The sequence below is a fragment of the Lineus longissimus genome, chromosome 3 (assembly GCF_910592395.1).
Source record: "Lineus longissimus chromosome 3, tnLinLong1.2, whole genome shotgun sequence".
Classification (NCBI taxonomy): domain Eukaryota; kingdom Metazoa; phylum Nemertea; class Pilidiophora; order Heteronemertea; family Lineidae; genus Lineus; species Lineus longissimus.
In genome coordinates this window covers 7,664,307-7,685,943 of record NC_088310.1, presented here as the reverse complement: position 1 = coordinate 7,685,943, position 21,637 = coordinate 7,664,307, and the positions used below count along the sequence as shown (strand labels likewise).

Sequence of the window (21,637 nt, the reverse complement as noted above, 5' to 3'; positions counted from 1 at the left end):
TTATGGCTGTCTCACTCATTGTGGTTCAACTATCCCGATTTGGTCTGGTGCTTGCTGTCTCAACTAACACATTGAGGAGTTAGCCAAGCCTGATTTGTTCTGGCTGTCTCAAGACACTTACCCTAATCAGGCAGGTTCTGGCTGTCTCAACTCACTGTTTGACAAAAAGAAGGGGACATGCATGGAGAAGGAGTGTGATTGGCAAAGAGAGTGTGTTTGATAAAAAGAAGGGAACATGCATGGAGAAGGAGTGTGATTGGCAAAGAGAGTGTGTTCGATAAAAAGAAGGGAACATGCATGGAGAAGGAATGTGATTGGCAAAGAGAGTGTGTTTGATAAAAAGTAGGGAACATGCATGGAGAAGGCGTGTGATTGGCAAAGAGTGTGTTTGATAAAAAGAAGGGGACATGCATGGAGAAGGAGTGTGATTGGCAAAGAGTTTGTTTGATAAAAAGAAGGGAACATACATGGAGAAGGAGTGTGATTGGCAAAGAGTGTGTTTGATAAAAAGAAGGGGACATGCATGGAGAAGGAGCGTGCTCAGCTGGTCACCTAGTTCCCATCGCTGACCTAGTGACCTTTGAAATCTTGAGGTTGTCATGGCTACAACAACAAACAACATAATAGATAAGACTAGCTTTATTTGTAAGACATTAACAGTCTATTTCGACCAGCAACAAACATGACTTAGGCTTACTAGAACCCAATAGGGTTTTATAAAATATTCATAGACATCCAAAACAATTATGATCACATTCAATATACATCAATACAAGTGCATCTAGCTTATTTATAGGGTGGTCCAAAAAAGTAGCAGCCATTTTTCTGTTTTGAAACCAAATTATTTATTTTGTCAAATGTATATTGTTTCTATTTAAATGTCCATACTTTTTTCAACAATTTCATTTACTGCCAGATAAGATGTGTCCAACAAAATCCAACTACAATCAATCCAAATGAGGCCATAAAATTTGGCTAATCCTCCGCAGTCAAATTCTGAGCAGTTCAATCCAAATATGAGCAAATGTAGACTTTCTTGGACCACCCTGTATTCAGCAGGTCAACTGTCACATCATTTTGACTTTCTCTCTATACACAAGTGAAAAATATGTTAGTTATTTCATTAAATAGTGATTGTTTAACTTTGAACTTGAAGGACGTTAAAAGTTACGAGAGTCCTTCCAAAAATATATGGTGGACATCTTTCTTTCTTACAGTTGATGACTTCTGTCACTTCTGCATTACTCAGCCACCCTTTTAAAGTGGCAATCATTTGAAAAGTGGCAGAGAATCATTACCTTAATAATGTTATTTGGCAGTTTTGAATAACAGCTAATCTTAGTATTAACTTGGACCAAAGTGCAGACCAGCTGCTAGGTCATATTACATGGTTCTTTACAAACCTAGGTTGCATCCATATACAACACGAGATCATCAGAATAGTGGTTTGGAACCATTGGCGGGACAAAAAGGAATATTTAGTTTTAAAGGATACGTCGTTCGCGCTCATTGTATTTACTAGTGCCTCAAATATACACTGCCCTAGTGCAGTTAATTATGCATCAACCTCATTGTGGTATTTGCCAACTTTCTCGAGACGAAAAAAACCGACACCGTACCACTTTCAAGTTCTTGCTAGTTTTGGACAATGGGTCAGTTCCTTCGATCATTGGCTACGACTAGTGCAAAATAATCAGCAGTGTAACAGTTTATACAGACATGGAATGTGCAACAGTGACTATCAAGATAACAATAAACGGACTCTAGTTTTGCATAAGCCGATTAAGCCTTCTGCCAAAGTAGAACTCTAATATAAGTATAACAAATATCATTCATACATGTATTTGTACAAACTACTCCGGTATCCCACAAAGTTATGCCAACAGAAAATTAATTTCCACCATTCTTTGATATGGAGAGTAAAGTGTGCACAGAGCACCTTCATACAAATGCCCTTGAAAAATCTATCACAAATTATCAATGTTGACAAAGAACAGACACAGATACAGAAATGCCATTTCTATCAACCACATGATCTATATGTGACAATATACCTTCCCTATACACAACAATAACTAGGTGTGAGATTCGTAACAGCAGTTTAACATCAGCAGTAATCTATAAATACCACAATAACAAGTACATTTCTTTTAAATATGACATACTGATATGTAAACATGAAATGAACAAGCTTTCTTTAAGAAACGCTTGCAACATGTTGCTAAAACAGGCATAGAGTTTCAACCAAGAATTCAGCCGATATACACATTTTGCATACCTGATCAAACATTACAATGACTTTTCTGTAAATATTCCATTTTAGAGTGGACTTTCATCGAACTTGGCCTTAGAATTTACAAGACCTCTTGCATATTTGCCATACATCAGCATTCCCAACGATTAATTTTATCTCTCGCTAAAGGCATTTAAGGCATTGCATAAACAAAGCTGATCTAAAATTACTTTCTATTGATCTAGCCATACGTGTCTGTATCAGACGAAGTGTAGTAATAATAAAAGTACTTCATCCGCGCGTAGTAATAGGACAGGGTAGTTCCAAAGTTGTGGCATGACGGTGATCGATGGTTCAGGCGGCAGTAAAGGTAGATGCCGAGAACGGCTAAAACGGCAGTCGAGATTAAGAAGAAGATCCACAGCAGCGTCCGAGACATTTGCTCCTCTGGAAAAAAATACGGTAGTGATTATCTGTAGCGATTCTGAATGAACTCTCTTAAAGGAGGAGTAGAGCAAGATCGATACTTATAAAGCTTCACTCGTTTGGCAGGCACTGTTTTGAGATCCATCAGAAAATGTCAATAGACATACTAGAGAAGCGTTTCTCAACTGCTGCAAACACATATCTAAACTGGGACTCTCAATTTTGCACTAGTATTAGTCCAGCATTATCTCCTCTACTGTCCCTTTAAGAGACCCGCTTAAAAGATCCTTACTCTTGCCTACAACAATAACAAGAATAATTTGCAATAATATTGGGGCATTATTATCATACAATGTTTTTTGGAATAGTTTTCAGCATAACTGTTCCATTCTGATAGCATATCGCCAATCACTGGTTCCTGGGTACTTTAAATGCTACAAAGTAGCCACTTAACTTACCATCAGGCTTGAATTGGACGGCTGGCTCTTCAAAGTGAACTTTCTTATCTAGAAAATGAAAAACCAAATTCTTAATCAGCGCAAACCCGGCAAAGAGGCAGTCAAATGTTCAAACCGGACAAAGATGGGGTCACAATGACACCATTTCAAAGTTATTGCTAAAGAAACTGCCAAATATCAATTGTAATCCAAATTAGATCAAAGGCTTTTACAGACCTTCTGATTTATTGACACTTTTGTTGGTTGTTCGATTCAGACGCTTCCTCAGGCCGTCAACGTCCCCGCCCGATAGCCTCAAGTCCGTCAAGTTTACGAGATCTTCTTCTGTGAACTTCTTCATTGAATCTGGAAAACAGGAGAGCAGACGTAAACATCTTCCTTTTGCCGGTGTAAACAAGCAATTCTAGTCATGCAACAACTATCTTGTCTGATTACTATCATGTTTTGTGCAGTGAATGAAAAATACACAACACAGCAACATGAAATCTAGGTGACAAGATGTTGTCGAATTGCAGGGGACATTTTTTTGTTTGTGGCAAAGATGACTGCGATTTAAAGCAAAAACAGTTGTCAGGTACAGAAATTTAGTACATTAAGGTTTCTAGGGCTTCAAATTGAGGCAAAAGCCACCTCTGTTTAGTCTTTCAGGAGCAGGAAGGGGGGTCAAAGGAGAGATTTATCAGATTCAATGTACTTTGAGATGGTCTCTAAGTCGGAGACACTGGACTTACCAGAATATTGCTGTTTTCCTGCCTCTGCATAAACAATAGTAAAGAAATCCAAAGTCTTCAAAGAAATTGGGTGGTTTTCCCCATATACCTGCTGCCGCAACTTTGTCGCCTTGAAGAGAAAAGCATATGCTTTTGATAATTCAGAAGACACTCATTACTGTAACAAGTATAAAGTCATCCTTCAGAGAAAAATACTCTCTGGCCTAGAAATTACTCTGAAATCATTCTTTGTATCAGGAACATTCTAATGGCAACCAGAAAACATGGAAGATTTTTAACAGGTTTTAGAAACGGGTACTCGACTCATTCCAATACATTTCAACTTATCGATTTCAAAGGTTGTTGTTAGCCTGAGAGCTAACGCTGAAATACTGCATGACAAGGAATGATCAACATGCAGGCGAGACAAGCATGCATTGAGTTTTTGGTACAAAGGTTCGTCCACCACGGCAAGAATATCACCGGCCGTTGTTACACGAATATTCTCGGTTTACAGTAACATCAAACTAAAGAAGATGAAACAGGACCTTTTTTAACAAGTAGAGAAAAACAACAGAATATGGGGCACACATACAGAAGAGCCTACAGAGAAACACCTACAAATCTAGTTGGTCAAGTGTTGGGACATTTCTATTGAAGTAAATTAACCAAGCGGCTAATATTCAGTAGCAAAACCCAGTTCTTAGTGCACCTACATTCATTCAGCAAATTTAATTCAATCATGAAATAACTGCATCTAAGGCCGCTGCAAAATTATCACAACCTATTTTTATGGATTTGTTTACAATGTTACAACACCAGGGATATACATTGAATGAGGTCATTTGGGAGTAAAGTGAGCCTGGGGTAATTTGAGCCCCTGTCTAAGTTTTGAGTCTCCAAAACTTAGACAGGGGCTCAAATTACACCAGGGCTCACTTTACCCCAAATTGCCTTCCACTGAACAATCAATAACCTGGAGAGCAGATGAGATCAATGCTTTACAAAGTCACAGTTTTTTCTGAGATGGGCGTGGTAGCCTGATATCATCAGGGGTAAGATCCTGTCGCAAGAAAATATAAAGGATTGGATAATAATGGGGTATCTGGATTCCGGGTCATATTTACTGTGTGAAACGTGATTTAAGCTCTTTCCGACTCCTTCCAAAACAGACAGATGCATCGAGAGATAGATTGGTAAAGCAAGCCTTTCGAATGCAGAAACAACAAGGAAAATTTGAGAAAGATAGTTACCTTTCCACAGTATTCCAGGGCAAGCTGTGGTCTGAAACAAATGAAAGTCCAACAGTATAACTCAAGCCTTATAAGATGTACCATTAGAACTAGTACATTATCAACGTAAACCACAGAGTAAAATCAAGCAACAGCGAACACGCTGTCCGCTCTAGCCAAGGTCTCTGAGGAAATGACATGAGCAGTCATGAAACGTCAAGGCAAAAATATTCTATCTGTTTCGTGAAAATATAAACTTTTTTTCAACCCGTTGACACTTACTGCTTCTTGTCTAAGCAGAGCTGAGCCAGGTGGTGGTATTCTGTGGCCCGCAGGGCTTCAGATGTTGATGCCAAAGGATCATCATCATCATCACCCTCTTCTACAATCTCCTTCTGCTTTTCCTCTGAAATCACAAAAAGGATAAGGTCAATGCAAGATTATTCAATGAACATGATGAAATCTTCAACTATGAATGGCATCTTAGGTTGTAAAATATTTTTGTCAATGATTCATTCCAGAAGCACCCGCTCTAACTCTCTCTTACGACTTAACTGTTTCTCCTACTGAACTATTTCTGACCAAATTCAGAACATTTTCCGGTAGCCATATTTCACTCCAATTAATGACATCGCTACAGGAATGGGAAGACTTCTATAATACAATGTACTTACCCAACTTTTTCTGAAGTTCTGATGTATCAATCAAAGCAGTTTCATAGTACATCTTCTCTGCTTGTATGAATTGGACAGCCTTGTCAACTGTCATGAGTTAAGAACTCAGAACACACTTTCTTAGCACACATATTGACCTGGGAAGCAAAGTCCAGACTACTGACTTAAAACTTGTAACAATACCACTTTTAAAACGACTTGAGTCAGTAGATTGCATTTAAAACTGTTCGAAATACTGTTTACCTGTGAGAAACCACCAAATTAACTCTGACCAAATTTTCTGAATAACATTCTCTGATTCTGTTTCTTAAAGAGTAATTTGTTTCTTCAACATTTGCAAAGGATACATTCCTCTTTTCCATAATAGATATCGGCAATCTGAAAATATATGATAAGAAATGAAACTTACATTATTTTGCAGCATTATATGTGTTCATGGAGTCCGAATCATGCAGCCATAAAACCATTGGTAGCAACTTCAAAGTAAAGATGCATGCGAAGAGTAAGGTATATCCCACAAACTAAGACAGCACATCTGAAGAAACTAAACTGGTTTTACCCTGGCATTCATCTCAATTAGCGTACTTTACTTCGTCGGAAGTGGAACCCATCAATATGTTAAAATGCAAGTCTAGTGAAATCAAGGCAAAGATGCCAGCAGGGTCGACTCAAAGTGGAAACATCACTTACATTGTGCAAACACTGGGGGACATATGTAAATCCTGTATCATCTCGGAGACCATTCAAACAGCGTAGATAACACTTTAGAGCCAGATCTTTCTTCTTCTTCCTGTCCAGCTGCACCCCCTTCTCGAATAAGCTGTTCCTGGTTTGTCCGTCGGCATCAGGGGCAGTCATCTGGATCTCTAGTAAAAGGCAACGGTTAAAATGCTTAGTTAAAATGATGCAGGCGAATTTATCAGAGCAGTAACCAGCAAGAACAACAAGCTTCCAATGAGTGATTCACCTCGTCCTCGTTCTAGTCCTCGGATCAATATCTTAACCTCTTTATAATCTGCACCCAACGTACCTTTTTCAAGCTCCTCATCTTCCTCATCATTCCCACCATCCTCCCCAATGCCACCCATCTCCAAATTCTCCATTTCACCGTTCAAGGTCTCAATATCTTTCTTCTTTGCATTCTTTTTCTTTTTGTCCTTCTTGGGTTTCTTGGGCTTTGGTGATCTTGACACTGCAATATCAGGGCTATCAACTGGATAATTTTCCTGTTTATTGAGGACTTCTGTTGAAGGTGATCCTTCATCAGCCTCTTTGACCTCGTCTTCTTCATCTTTCATCTTTTCATCTTTTAAATCTTCAGCAGGTGAAGTATCTTCGACCTCAAACTCAGCATCCCAAGGGTCTAGCTCCTCCGAACCTTTAATGGTGGAATTTTCCATAGTTACGACTTCTTACAATAAGAATCTGAAATGACATGGCAGGTGAAATGGTAACATGTTCTATGTACAACAACAATATTGAATACATGTATAGTGAATAGTCACATGCCTATGCAGTCCAGATAGGTTTAGGCTAACAAAAGTCAAGAAGATAGCCCCAAATCAGCATGTTCATTACGACAGAATAATTTGCTATCTACCTTGGCCAGCAAAAAGTATAGGAAATGGTCGATTGCCCAGGAAAACAGCATAAACTAGTGCGACATTTCAAGAATTTGATATCAGAAATTTTCTGGAATCCAATGAAAACATCCGGGCATTTTCTGACAGTGTACTAAAGAAATCCATTAACACACAAGTAGAGAAAAAGTATAATTTAGCTTAATTTAAACACTTTTTAGTTATACTTATAACCCAAGTAATATTCTTTACTTGCAGTTGTTATTTGGTTGGCAGAAATTGGCTAAATCTATTAAAAGAATTTTCCAAAGTTGTGAAAACATTTCTTAATTGATCACATGACAATCATGTGCCAATTGTTTTGAAAACATGGCGGATGCACTCGATCAAAAAAAAAATCTGCTTTTTCAGGTAAGAAGTTGTCATTTATTTCAACATATTTTCCAATTTTGTTTATTTTATCGCTTGTTTTTATATGCTCGTAATGTAGATGTCATCCAGTGTTCATGTCAAGAATGTGAAATATGTAGAACGGGTCCAATAAAGGAATAAACTGATCTTTTCTTGTCTGAAAATTCAGTCAGTGTGAGTCACTGACTGAGTCAGTGAGTGTTGTGAGTTGAGTTGCAGTTGACAGTTTGCTGCTTCTTTACCCCTGGTCATTAGTCTTTGACCTTTAACAGTGCAATAACTGGCATCAAGCACCATCACTACAGAGATCACAGTCACGCTGGCAGTTGGGCGCTTGAGATTGAGTCTTGCCGTATAAAGTCGTGAAAGACATTGCGGCATTCCCAGTACCGTACGTGACCGTATCCGCGTTGCAGTTAATTTCAATGATCTTTTTGATCAACTTCTGCCATTCGGCTGCAGTAGCCTATACTTGGATTTTACTATACACCAATTCCTCACTACAACAATCAAGATGTCTGCACCTTTAGCACTTGAAAGCTAAGGCGTGCACTCTGATTGAGATAAAGATGCCACTTCATGATACATTTAGTCATGGCCTGGTCCAGTTTAGATTTTTATCAGTTTAAATTACACAAGTTATACATACCGGTAGTTACAAAATATCTTGGCAGAGGCCTTCCGTGGCATTATTAGCCATGTAAGTGTAAGGTTTTAGCATTGTAGTGAAATGAGTTAACAAGAAGATTCAGAAAACAGCAGATATCTGTTCGTATTATAGGGATATTTACATTGTAGTGAAAAGTGTACAATTTTAAAAGAGAACTTCAGGATGGTGCTCGTCACTAGAATAGACCTAGGCCTTGTCATTTCTGGGTTCCCATTCTGGCATTCTTGAGTGGAGTGTTGCAGACACTTGCAGACATACATGGACATCAGGAAAATCTTAACATTGACTTTACCAATGAGTTAAAATGACATGAATCAATCATGCAGCCTCTCTGTCATAAGAGCAAATTTCTCCTTTTCCTCCATCAAGAAGAGAATATTGTCCTTGTTTTATTGCGATGACTTTGACTGGTTCAAACTATGGAGAGCATACTTTCTCTGGGGTTGCAATCGGTTACAGTTACACTCTCAATATGCGTGATCAATGTACATCTTTGTGTGAATCATGTGATGACTAAATTTGTACTTGTAATTGCTGAGGTCAATTGACTAAATCCCATGAATGTAATTATTATCTCTCAACAATTCAAACTCATTGCTAATTAGGTCTCTGATCATGGTCACTGGATGCTATCTTCATATTATTCATGAACTACTGATTCAATGCACTGTCTAAGTCCCGATAAAATTTGAAATTAGGGTCCGGGCCATGTTTTAATTTTCATTGGCCCTGAACTACTCAATCAGTGTTGACACAACATGATTTCTGCCCAGTGCTCTGAATATCGAAGTGAAGAAACTGGTAGTAGAAGACGTTGTTGACACATTTCAATATGTGCGTCCGCACTAGACAAGATAAGAATAAATGAAGTCCCCCAAATCATGATTTATATAATCATAAATTGAACTCATTAAACGGAAGTGAGCATGGGTGGACTAAACATAATGAAGTGGTGGCGGAATGTTCAATTTTAAAGGTATACGTGGTGGCATACTGGTCAAGGTGTCCAACTTGGAATCCAAGGGTCAGTGGGTTCGAACTGTGGTCTGGTTGCCACTTTGCCCTGCACTGGTCTAGCTCAGGTGAGGGCTGAAATGATGGCAGCCACTTGATACCAAATATGTTGTATATGATTTTGTGTATCGTACTGCAAAGAAAATTCCATGAAAATGTTGTAAAATGATTTTTTTGTCTAAATCCCATGAATGTAATTATTATCTCTCAACAATTCAAACTCATTGCTAATTAGGTCTCTGATCATGGTCACTGGATGCTCTCTTCATATTCATGAACTACTGATTCAATGCACTGTCTTAGGCCCGATAAAATTTGAAATTAGGGTCCGGGCCATGTTTTAATTTTCATTGGCCCTGAACTACTCAATCAGTGTTGACACGACATGATTTCTGCCCAGTGCTCTGAATATCGAAGTGAAGATACTGGTAGTAGAAGACGTTGTTGACACATTTCAATATGTACGTCTGCACTAGACAAGATAAGAATGAATGAAGTCCCCCGAATCATGATTGATATAATCATAAATTGAACTCATTAAACGGAAGTGAGCATGGGTGGACTAAACATAATGAAGTGGTGGCGGAATGTTCAATTTTAAAGGTATACGTGGTGGCATACTGGTCAAGTTGTCCAACTTGGAATCCAAGGGTCAGTGGGTTCGAACTGTGGTCTGGTTGCCACTTTGCCCTGCACTGGTCTAGCTCAGGTGAGGGCTGAAATGATGGCAGCCACTTGATACCAAATATGTTGTATATGATTTTGTGTATCGTACTGCAAAGAAAATTCCATGAAAATGTTGTAAAATGATTTTTTTTTTTAACGTTTCCATCGCCCTTTTTATCTGCAGGAGGCAGGTCCGCCACTACCTCACGCCATGGAGAGCTTGATGAGTTACATCCCATGGTTTCCACGGCAACAGAGGGGCCATGTTTACATCCACCTACCTCAGGAGGAAAAGGTAAAAACATATTCTTAATTTTCACAAATTTTCATCAATTTTTTACACTCCGTCACTCACAGTGGACGGAGATGTAGGAAGAAACCGGAGACTCGGTGGAAATCTATGCTTTCACTTTTGTCAGTGCAGGAGAAAGTTACCCTCTCCAACTCATTTCCTCAGAGGTGACAGACGCTGAAGTTACATACTTGTAATTACGAACATCGGTCTAATGACTGCATCACACTGACAACGCCAGACTTATTGCTTATCTTGACCAATGTTAACAACACTACCGTTATAATACTACACGTATATACAATAGCCAGTTGACTGTATTTACTTACCTAAGATTCCGTCACATGAAAAGATAATCAATGCTGAAATCGTGTCTCAAATATGGCGGAGAATCCCAAGGGCAGATATTGTCGTGGTCACTTCAGCTACCCATTGATTCGTCCCGCGAGTACTCCTCAATGCTTGTATGTAATGTCACTATATCAGTTGCGAGCTTGCACAGCTAGTGAGCTATCACACATTGCTAAGCGATAGCTGCTATACCCAGTTATGGATATATCCAGGATAAGCTTTTCATCACCAAGGAAATGTCCCTGGGGCATTCCGATAGTTATTGTATTCGCAATGTACAATGTAGACTGGGGATTATCAATACATTTCCTATCGAAAGTTGTTTTACTCTTCGCTGTTGTATCAAAATGTATGGTGTGTTATGGAAAAAAATTCCATTTGTTCTCAATTTTTGGGATTGAATTTTTAAACAAAGGCTTGAAGTTGAGGATATTTTTAGCAAGCACTTTAAACAGTGAGCGCGATATTGTGGATGTGATTTTTGATTTTGTGATGTGGTTTAGGCATCAGGCATTTTTTTCAGGCTGAAACAGTTTCAAGCAGCAAAAGCTTATATCTGATTGCGATACTTCCCATCAGCCAAACTATGTCAAGAGTCAGACCCGTGGCCTTCCGACTTTGGATGAAGGTCAAGGATCTAGGTCAAAATTCAGGCCCAAAAAGACAACATGCTTTCTCAAATACTCTAGAATCACATCTATAAGAACAGCTACGTGGGTGATATCATGAAGTCGCTCTGATCTATGTATGTCAGATGAAAGTTTGGTCTGAATGGAAACATCACTTCACTACGTCATGAATAATAGACTTCAGTCACTTGAACATTTCCACTTTTCTTCCCTTTGAGAAAACGCATAGACATGATAGAAGTGGTCTTATAATGGTGACTTTAGAGCAATTTTTCCAATAGTGTTTCATTATGGAAATGTTTCTTCTCAGTTTGCACCTTACACCGGTATCGATCAAATAAATCAGATTAGATCACTGATGGATTATTTTCCCTTGGCATTTGTAACCAGATTTTGTCCAGTCATTTATCATAATGCATCACTCCAGTTTTAAATCAGTTTATCTAGGATGAAACGTTCTTCCGGAATCCCAAGTTGTTGTCTTGCTTTTGCATCAAGTGTAGAAAAAATTTGAACCAGTCCTGGATTTTTGGTGGCTACTAGGTCACAACAGAGGGGTAAACCCAAGAAAAAAAGGTGCAAAAAATCTGGTATGATGGCACCAGGTTTATGTGACATTTACCAGTAGAAATGAGGTCAGAATTGTCCCCCGTCGGAAAAAGTTAGTTCTTCAAATATCTGACTGTCCACGTTGACAAAGAACAGGACTTTCTTGTCCCAAATATCTTAAATGCAAATGGGCAATGTTTTAATTTCCCTTTGAAGGGGAAGCTTTTTTCAATTTGATGGGCCGATCAAGTCCTGTGTGCTGTCCCTAAGCTATTGCAGTGTCAGACCATCTGAATGAATCCTCGCATCCTTGTAGTAGCCTTTTCATGACAATCCCTCCTCTCACATATTTCAAGCTACATGTATGATGAGTGAAGAAGGCCAGAATTTGGGGATGATTTGAATGATAACTTCAATCAGAACTTCTGAAGTAAAAGCTGTTACCAAAATTAGGTGTCAATCTGATAATGTTAGAGTCACGCATCAGTCAACAGAGGCTGGAGCAGAATATTGAAACCAAGCATAACTCAACTCATGATCAATATAAAGGCAGAACCTTGGAGGCCAGCCAGGTTCCATGATTGCTTCAGAGCTGTCGGCTATGTAGGGGAGTTGGCAGTACCAAAGTTTTTTCTGGATGCGATATCAACATGTTTGTTATTTCTAACGAGCTCTGCGGAATAAAACTTCATGCAAGAAATAGATGATTGAGCCATATTGTGACTGAAAGAATATCCGAAGTGTCGGGAAATATTTTCAGGTTGCAATACGTGTTATGAGGAAGAATCCCTGTACTGTACTGGTGGAGTAATATAACCAGAACGAAATTCGAATGGTTTTAACCCTGTGATGATCAATTCGTGACATCTTTGTTAATGTTTTCTCCGCTGTTTCTGTGATTCTGTGATTGGCTCTAAAACACTGATGGATATAAGTTTGACATGTTCAGACAAGTTAGCTGGATATGGGGGAGTATGTGTATGAGAAAGACTTCTATGTGAGTATGATTATTACCATTTTCTGACACATTTGTGTTAATGTTGCAGAAATCTTGTTGTTCTAAGGAGCTGTCGAATGCACATTTTGTTTTTACATGATACAAATTGGCTTTGCCCAAAAAGCCGGAAAAATCTGGTTTAAAAATGGATGGAAATTTCAAATTCATCAAAAGTGTACAGACCTATATGTAATGGGTTAAAGATACATATTCGCCATTGTTGACACTGATAGCAGCATTGGCTTTTGGCTAACTTTGATTCGCGGTGCAAATGGATTTGAAGATGTGAAGTCACCAAGCAACGGGATGTTTACAGATTTTATGGATGAGGTATTCAATTTGCGAATATTGGAAAGTGTGCCCTATGTTTACAGGGCAAGAAGAAATTAACGCTTGCTTCTTGTCCCCACCTGGCTCATTTTTGGCTGCCCCTAAAAAAACCTTCAAATTTTTTGCCACCACTTCTTGAACTTGAAGAGCATGGCCATGGCTGCACAATGAAACAGGGTTCTTGGTCATGAGAAGTGTTTTAGTGAATTGCACTTTTTATTCATCCTTCGAAACCAGGTACCTTATACCTGAGCTGAATCCCAATGGACATCCTTCTACTCCCATACAATCAGTCCTCGGCATTGCTTTCACCATCATCATCATCATATTCCATTGTGGGTGTGACTGATTGCCGGTGGTCATGATCTGACAAGCTGTTCCGTCTTCTAGAATCATATTGTCAACAGTAGTGATAAGGCAATGTATTTCTGATCGGTTTTTATACAACAATATATCAGGTGGCATATTGTCGTGACCACAGATCCAAATCAATCATTTAGAGTAGCCTTGATTTGATTATCTCCATATTATTTCCATATTGTACCAAAGTCAGTGTAGATTTCTGGTAATATCTGACTAATCTGTCCAGCTGACTCGAAACCAGGTCTGATATTATTCATAGCTCTAGTGGCATATTTGATAGCAAATGATAGATAAACACCATAAAACTCAGCGGGAAGTGCTACCAAGAGGACCGATTCTTTGATTAAGGACCCATTAGTGGGGCGCTTCAATCGGTAACGTCACACAGATCGATAAGGTAATAGCTTTAAACATGCCACCATGATAATCACCTGGGATATTAGGGTAAACTTGATGTGTGTCAATTGATCCATTCAGTGACCGTCAAATAAATTTGCCAGTTTTTATCAACACTGCCAACTTCTGATCATAGCAATTGTGGAATGTCTTTTTGCAGAAATGATGATAGCAACATATTATTTGCCCATTCTTGTGTATGGTTTTCAAACTAAACTTAGCACGGCAGTCAAGTCAAACATTGAGAGGATAACACAAGATCGTTGGAGCCAGTCCCTGATGTGGAATTGTTAGCAGTTGGAGCAGCTTCTCCCATATCCTGTAGGAGAGTCAACTTTGAGGCAAAATGCTATTTGGGAGCAAAAAAATATAAACAGACCGCTTGCGAGCATTACCAAGGAAGACCTGATGTAGACTATCTTCCTGTTAAAAATCACAAAGATAGTGGTATTTTACATCATTTGATAACTACATGTATTTCTGAATATTTCTCTTTTCAGGAAGAGAATAAGCCACAGCGCTGTTACAAGGAGTCACGCCCCCTTTCTGCCATCCGTGTCGATTTCGTGGTCGATAAAGTGGACGCCCATGAACAACCGCGATGTTTGCGTCCTGCCGTTTTCCCTGTCTGCATTATTGTGATCATAACGAGTTTGGTTGTCGTACTTCCTCTTATTATGAACTATGGCATCAAATTGCGGCAGGGTCAGGAGTTTGTGGATCCACCAGTGCCATGTTCAGATCAATGCAGGTTAGTGCCGATTCATCCTCTCACCCCATTACTTCCCTCATTTCCCCCATTCCTTCCCCACTCTCCCTGTTCCTTTCCCACCCTGCCCATTCCTTCCCTCCCTCCCCCATTCTTTCGTGACCTCCCCTTCCCCCATTCCTTCCCCACTCTCACCCATTCCTTCCCCCTCTTCCCCAATTCCTTCCCCACTCCCACCCATTCCTTCCCCCATTCCTTCACCAATCTCACCCATTTCTTCCCCCTCTTCCATATTCCCTCACACCAATGTGTCGTCTGCTGAACCTAACAAAATATCTTTGCAGCAGCACTGCTACCTAACATATCAACTGTCAAAACAGATTTGGTTGATTTTCAATAGTGCTCATTTTATACACTTTGTCTATTTCTTTCTAGTGTCACTATAGTTGAAAGCATTCCGGTAAACCTGACGTACCCAGCAGGTTCCCCTCAACTGCCTTCCATATTTGACAGCTGGATGCAGCTGATCTCCTTAGCACAAGAAACAATAGAGATCGGGGCATTCTATTTTACACTCAGAGGTGAAGATATTCACTTTGAAGATCCTTCGGCTGCTCAGGTAAGAATTTCTCATCCTTCACCGTGGGTTGCCCATTACTCAGTTGTTCCAAGCGAACTTGGTAGATTATCCCGACAGTTTGAAGTAAAAATTAGTCTTTTCCGTAGGAAACATGGCGATCCCAAGAATGTTTTCAGTCCCTCTCCCCCATCAAAGAATGTTTTACCATTTGACATTAGAGCTTTAGAAAATAATGACTTATTCAAGAAACGTTTAAAAGAATTTTATAGTCGTAAGATTAATGATTTTAATGTTTGAATCAGCCTGCAGCTGGGTCACCTGTTGTAGATGTCCCCTCTGCAGGCCGTGTTAGTAATATTGCTTTCTTATGTGACATGTTGTTCTTATAGGTTTTTCCTGCTTTTCATGTTCACCCTATATTTTTGCAGTAAAGTTTTAATAAAAAATTAATAAAAAAAGATTTATTTACTCTCCCTATCTGATGAGATTTAAGAGCTGAAACCTTGAAAAAACGCATAAAAAAGATGCATATTTTGTAAAAATTTGTTTTTTCAGGGCGAGCAGGTGTTCAAGAGATTGATGGATATTGGAAGTGCGGGAAAGGTGAAGATTAGGATAGCCCAGAATCTGCCATCAAAAACACAACACGATCAAGACACCATTGATCTTGCTAAATCAGGTACGTGTTTGGGCGAGAGATGAAGATTCTTATTTACTCTACGCTCACTTCTGTGAGGTATTGTTGGTGAACTTTTAGGCATAAACACGTCCTAAGGTGCTAAGGTGTAAATTGGGTTCTCCTCAAACCGGTTTTAATATTCATATCGAGACAGTAAGGCTGAATTTTAAAAATGTTTCCCTTGCTTTTATCCAGGTGGTGCTGAAGTTCGTAGTCTAGATTTCCAAAGATTCGAAGGAGCTGGCATCCTACACACAAAAGTTTTTATAGTGGACAGAAAACATTTTTTTGTTGGAAGCGCCAACATGGACTGGCGCTCACTCACACAGGTAATGAAATGCAACTTAAGCCTGGCGCACACTCTGTGATTTTTGGCGCACAACATGTTTTGATAAAGTTGGAGCTCATCTTGCAACAAAAATTGCAACGTAATTCTAAGTTGTAATCAAGCACAGTTTGTGGCAAAATCGCAGGTATTTGGCACTGGAACACATATCTGCTGATCTGCTGATCCCTTTGTCACGTGATATTGTCCGTGGTTTTTGGTATCATCTCTAGATGAGGTATCATTTTGTTCGTCTTGATTACATCTTAGAATTACGTTATCAAAAACAACAGCCAGAGTTTAGTAACCGCTTTTGGCTTTTCTGAAATTCCAAATTCTTAGTCTTTGTCAATTCTTGCTACAATGCATGTCCACTGCTTTCAGGTCAAAGAACTAGGTGCTGCCGTCTACAACTGTAGCTGTCTTGCGCAAGATATTGGCAAGATCTTTGACGCCTATTGGTACATGGGTGCTCCAAATTCGACAATTCCACCAGTCTGGCCAAAAGAGTACAACACAGCCTATAACGCAACAAATCCTATGTCGGTGCCTTTGAATGGAACTGAGACGCAAACATATTTAGCTGTAAGTATTTTCAATTTTTCCTACTTCTAGACTAGACTCCTGCTCATGTGCTTCAGATCTGCTTACTTTTGAAGAGTAGTGAGGATTGCTGGCCAAAGGACACCACCCTGACCACAAAGCTCTGGGGCACTGTGGCCTCAGACCTGCTCCCTGATGAAGAATAGTGAGGATTACTGGCCAAAGGACACCACCCTAACCACAAAGCTCTGGGGCACTCTGGTTTCAGACCTGTTCCCTGATGAAGAATAGTGAGGATTACTGGCCAAAGGACACCACCCTAACCACAAAGCTCTGGGGCTCTGTGGCTTCAGACCTGCTCCCTGATGAAGAATAGCGAGGAAAACTGGCCAAAGGACACCACCCTGACCTCAAAGCTCTCAGGCCAAGTGGTGGAACTCCCTAGGACAGCCGACCTCGTTACCAAAAACAGACTGTCTACTGTGCATCTCAAAAATTCTGAAGGCAGACGAAGAAGAATTAACCAACTGTCTCATTTTGTCATTCTAGAGTTCACCACCAGAATTCTGTCCAGCAGGAAGGTCAGTTGACATCGACGCAATCCTAAACATCATTAACCAGTCGAGGGAATTCGTTTATATAGCTGTGATGGACTACTTCCCTAGTATTGTGTTCTCATGGCCAAATAAGTGAGTTCAAAATATTTCATGGTGACCTTCCTCATTTGGGACCAAAACTAGTGTCTTTGATGCAGAGGTTGTCCTTGATAGAGAGGTGTCCGCTAAGGGAGGTTCCACTATTAGCTTTGGTTCAATCTGCAGTTAACAGGCAAAGGAAATGCCCCAGTAAGCTTTCTAGTCACCTAGTGAACTTTGTCATCACATTATGATCTATTTGCATTCAGATTCTGGCCAGTAATAGACGATGCACTCCGCGCAGCAGCACTGAATCGTCGAGTACGTGTACGGCTCCTGGCCAGCTGGTGGAAGCATTCTAATAAGGATATGATCAAGTACCTGCAGTCTCTTCAGGCGTTGAATGGTACGAATCGACATACCATCATTGAAACGGTAAGTAGCTTTGATTCACTATGCCTACTCTTGATTAGCAGTTAATCGGAGTTAATTATCAGAGGCAAGGCCTTCCTCGCACAGGACAAAAGAAACACTGGTATTTTTGCCAAGCGGTAGCGTTCTGAATACCGGGCAATTCCAAGGCAAGGTCTACAATGCTGTACAAAAATGTCCCTGCTTTTTTGGAGAAAAAAACAGTAACCGACCTCAACGTGAGTGAAGAAAACAGATATATATCTAATCATACTCACGTCAAGTCCTATTTATTCATTTTAAATTTGTTAAACGCAAATAACTCTGGTCATTACACAATAACAAAACTCATAGAATTCTTTCAACAGTGTGTCCTTGTACCTACTTAATAATCCCTAAGTCATAGCAAAAATGTTCCTCTTCACAAAGAGCAAAACTTGAATAGATTTCGTCTTAATTTCAGAAATTATTCGAAGTGCCTGCCACTCCTGAACAGGCAAAGATTCCCTATGCAAGAGTCAACCATAATAAGTACATGGTGACAGATAAAACGGCTTATATAGGTAAGCTTTTGTGTGTACCCCTGGATTTCCCAGTTGGGGCCAGATGTTGTCCAGTGATTACTTCATCATGTTCTCTCTAAACATCCCCATAACATCATCTCAGTCTCAGTATACTATTATACATCTGCACTACGGTGCCTATACTTGAAGAGCTCTATTTCAAAATAGACAATTTCTAGAAACCCCATGATATCACTAAAATAAACTAATTTGAATTCACAGAGAAGGAAGAAATTAATTGAGGTCAAGAGGACTTTTGACTCAATTTATAGACATATTTGGAGGATAGTTTGAAATTGAATTTTGCTATTAACATAAATCTGATCGTTCTTTCAGGAACTTCCAATTGGTCAGGTGACTATTTCGTCAACACGGGTGGTATCGGGTTTGTCCTTAGTCAGAATGCGGACGCAATCAGGAGGGGTCCTATGATGTCCACACAATCAACAATCGAGCAACAGCTGAAAGACGTGTTCGATCGGGACTGGAACTCGCCGTATGCACGACCTATCACAGATTTTACCAAATAAACTGAGAAAACTCTACTACAACGCTGAAAGCCGTGGAGCTTGGTCACACCGAACACTTTGGCTGATTAGTCTCAACTGTTTCTGGAGTCTAGCTGATGAAAACTTTGATGCAAAGGATTGTGTACATCCTATAAGTGTTCTTCACAAGACCATTTGTCTGGGTCAACCCCACCTTGGCCGTTTACCACCCTACCTTGTAAAAGCCACCCTACTTTGCTCTAGATCGTTGTGAAGGGTCTCTATAGGGCCACCTGACCCTGAATTGGCCACCCCATCTTGTGTTGCACACTGGTCAAAATTCTTGAATATCGAGGGTACCACCGTACCTTGAGGAAACCCTGTGGAGAACCCAGCATACGTCTGCACGGCTTTGAGGGGGAAATGGCTAACACAATTGTCACACTTTTTGAAATCACTAATTTCGTTAACATCTGTAGCAGTTGGTTGTAGCGCAGTTTGTTTTAACTAGCTGTGGACAGCGGGAGGACGGTGTTTTAGTGATGGCAACTTAGATTGTGCATTTTGTGCTTTGTGGATTCTTCGGACAAAATTCATCATGGTTGGCAAAAAAACTTCCTTCACTGGTTTATAAGATTTAATGTTTGAAATTTGTTCGAAAAAATATAAGAAAGTTGTGCTCATCCAATATAGAGCTAAACTTCTATTAGGCCTATTCAGAGGGTTTTCCAACTCATTTTTTGTGTTTCGTTAAATTGTTTCATGTTCTAAGGCACGTTTATTTCTATGATTTATGATACTAGAAAATTTATCTTACTGGGGTATTCAGAATATCTTTTGAGTGAATTATGTGTTTCAGATGACTGGTTGTGACCGATGCTTATGCATTCCTTATGCTAATTCCCAATTCAATGTGTTTTATTACTGTAGATCCTTTTATTTTTACGAGCCTAATAATTTCGCAAGAGGGGATACAATTGCCAATCTTAGGGGTACAAAATGGTTTAACTTTATAGTTTTATCATTGGAAAGTGCGCCAATAGGAGAAATAAATGGAAGCAAAATCTTAAGTCGATTTTTGTGAACATATTGGGCTACGAAAATAAAGGAATTTTCAGTAAGCTCATCATGTGATGTAAATAAACTCAAATGTATCAAGATACAATTATACATGTTTGCGCACAATGTATGCAAGGAATATTTTATACTCAATGCAAAAAAGTTTATCAAATAAAGTATCAATAAAGAAAGGTGTGTCGTTCTTTTTCTGATTTAACTCAAATAACCAAACAAATCAACCAACAGTGTTTTTAGCTCAGCTGACTAAGTCAGCCGAGCTTGTCAAATAAGTTGTTCAGTGGCGTCCGTCTGTCCATCCATCCATCCATCCATCCATCCATCCATCCATCCATCCATCCATCCGTCCGTTAAACCCATGGTGCACATTTTGTAACCGTAAGACCTAGAGACTTCAATTTTGCATTTCTGGATACTTCTGGTCAAACTCTACTTTCAAAACAAAATTTGTCGCCATTCGACCTACTTCCTGCGAGCGAGAGTGCATGAAGGAAACTGGCCTATATCGGCCTAGGAGCAGCCGAATTAGTCGAAATATGCTCTAATATTAAGATAAAATTATTGAAAATCTATTTTATTGAGAAAAAGTTCAAAATTTTAACAGGAGAGGGCGCTACCTGCCTTTTAATTATTTCTGCCGATTCAAATTCCCGCCCGATGACGTCAGCCATCAATGAAGTCTCCTATTTGCCAGTTCTCAAAACATGGCAGCTACACAACAAAAGCAGTAGCTCCAGGAATAAATCACTGTTCACTTCAGCTTCGTAATCGATTGTACCCCCACTTTATTGTGTTTTGTGTGGTGTTCCTATTCAATCAACGATGTAAGGCCTTATTATGTTGGTTTTAATTGAGAAGGTGCATTATAAGCGGCGTACGAAATACCGAAGCGGAGACAAAATGGCGGCATGTTGTTTAGGTCTCACTAGCCAGTGGTGATCAGGTCAACATTGGTCCCCCTTAAAAAAAAAGTTCTTCAATCTCAGGCGATTACCATGGATACAGATAAGCCTATCATATCGCTATTGCTGCATGTTCAAATGTCGGTGTCCTGGGTATTTTGTGAAGAGGTAGCTCTGACGATTATTTGAGGAAAATATCAGCTTCTTCTGTGCACGTCCGCAGTGACCAGGCCTCGCATGCTATGTATAGCTCAATCGGATGTTGACATGAAATGGTTCCTGTCAGAGTGCACATGTTCTCAAGGTGAGACTTCGCGGTCAAAATGCTCAAAGAAAAGCCGCAACGACACCCTATTTTGGTATCAAAATTTAAAATTGTTATTATTTTGCTTTCTCAAGGTGATAAGTAGAAGTTTATAAAAATATTATTTCACCATCCATGTTAATCGTCAAGTTATAAGGCGGCAAGGTGAAATTTTCAAAATTTTCATCGATGTACAGGGTGTCTCATGTATTGTGCTGCCCCCATGTTCTCATGACTGAATTACTTGATAACAATGAAAGCTGGTCAGAAGTATTCTAGAAGCGACAAGCTATTCAGAAATGTATAGGTTTATGTGTGAGAGTGATATACTGCAAGGTCGACAGCCACTTGAACAGGGGTATGCATGAAATGACGTCGCGCCATTTGTGGAGCCAGGTAGGCCCGGCCATTGCACTGGCTAGTGAGACCTTACGCTATGT

General features: G+C 39.6%; 2 protein-coding genes across 5 annotated transcripts; one reads left to right on the top strand and one right to left on the bottom strand.

Annotated features, from left to right (window-relative positions):
• Nucleotides 1–621: 621 nt before the first annotated feature.
• Nucleotides 622–10,909, bottom strand: LOC135485639 (uncharacterized). Of its 2 annotated transcripts, none has more exons than XM_064767918.1 (11): nt 10,696–10,909; nt 6,764–7,158; nt 6,424–6,599; nt 6,081–6,111; nt 5,734–5,820; nt 5,342–5,465; nt 5,081–5,111; nt 3,849–3,957; nt 3,334–3,462; nt 3,118–3,165; nt 622–2,680 (listed from the first exon to the last, which is right to left on the bottom strand). In XM_064767918.1, the coding sequence occupies exons 2-11, from the start codon at nt 7,131–7,133 to the stop codon at nt 2,475–2,477; spliced, it is 1,311 nt and encodes a 436-aa protein (XP_064623988.1). In that variant the 5' UTR covers nt 7,134–7,158; nt 10,696–10,909; the 3' UTR covers nt 622–2,474. The 2 variants fall into 2 exon arrangements, with proteins under 2 accessions (XP_064623988.1, XP_064623989.1); XM_064767919.1 differs by lacking the exon at nt 10,696–10,909 and adding an exon at nt 7,334–7,426.
• Nucleotides 7,659–20,164, top strand: LOC135485638 (5'-3' exonuclease PLD3-like). Of its 3 annotated transcripts, none has more exons than XM_064767915.1 (11): nt 7,659–7,724; nt 10,259–10,369; nt 14,482–14,732; nt 15,126–15,309; nt 15,826–15,949; nt 16,145–16,278; nt 16,659–16,859; nt 17,367–17,506; nt 17,722–17,887; nt 18,327–18,426; nt 18,763–20,164. In XM_064767915.1, the coding sequence occupies exons 1-11, from the start codon at nt 7,683–7,685 to the stop codon at nt 18,954–18,956; spliced, it is 1,647 nt and encodes a 548-aa protein (XP_064623985.1). In that variant the 5' UTR covers nt 7,659–7,682; the 3' UTR covers nt 18,957–20,164. The 3 variants fall into 3 exon arrangements, with proteins under 3 accessions (XP_064623985.1, XP_064623986.1, XP_064623987.1); XM_064767916.1 differs by lacking the exon at nt 7,659–7,724 and adding an exon at nt 9,952–10,011; XM_064767917.1 differs by lacking the exons at nt 7,659–7,724; nt 10,259–10,369 and adding an exon at nt 12,490–12,892.
• The last annotated feature ends 1,473 nt before the right edge of the window (nt 20,165–21,637 follow it).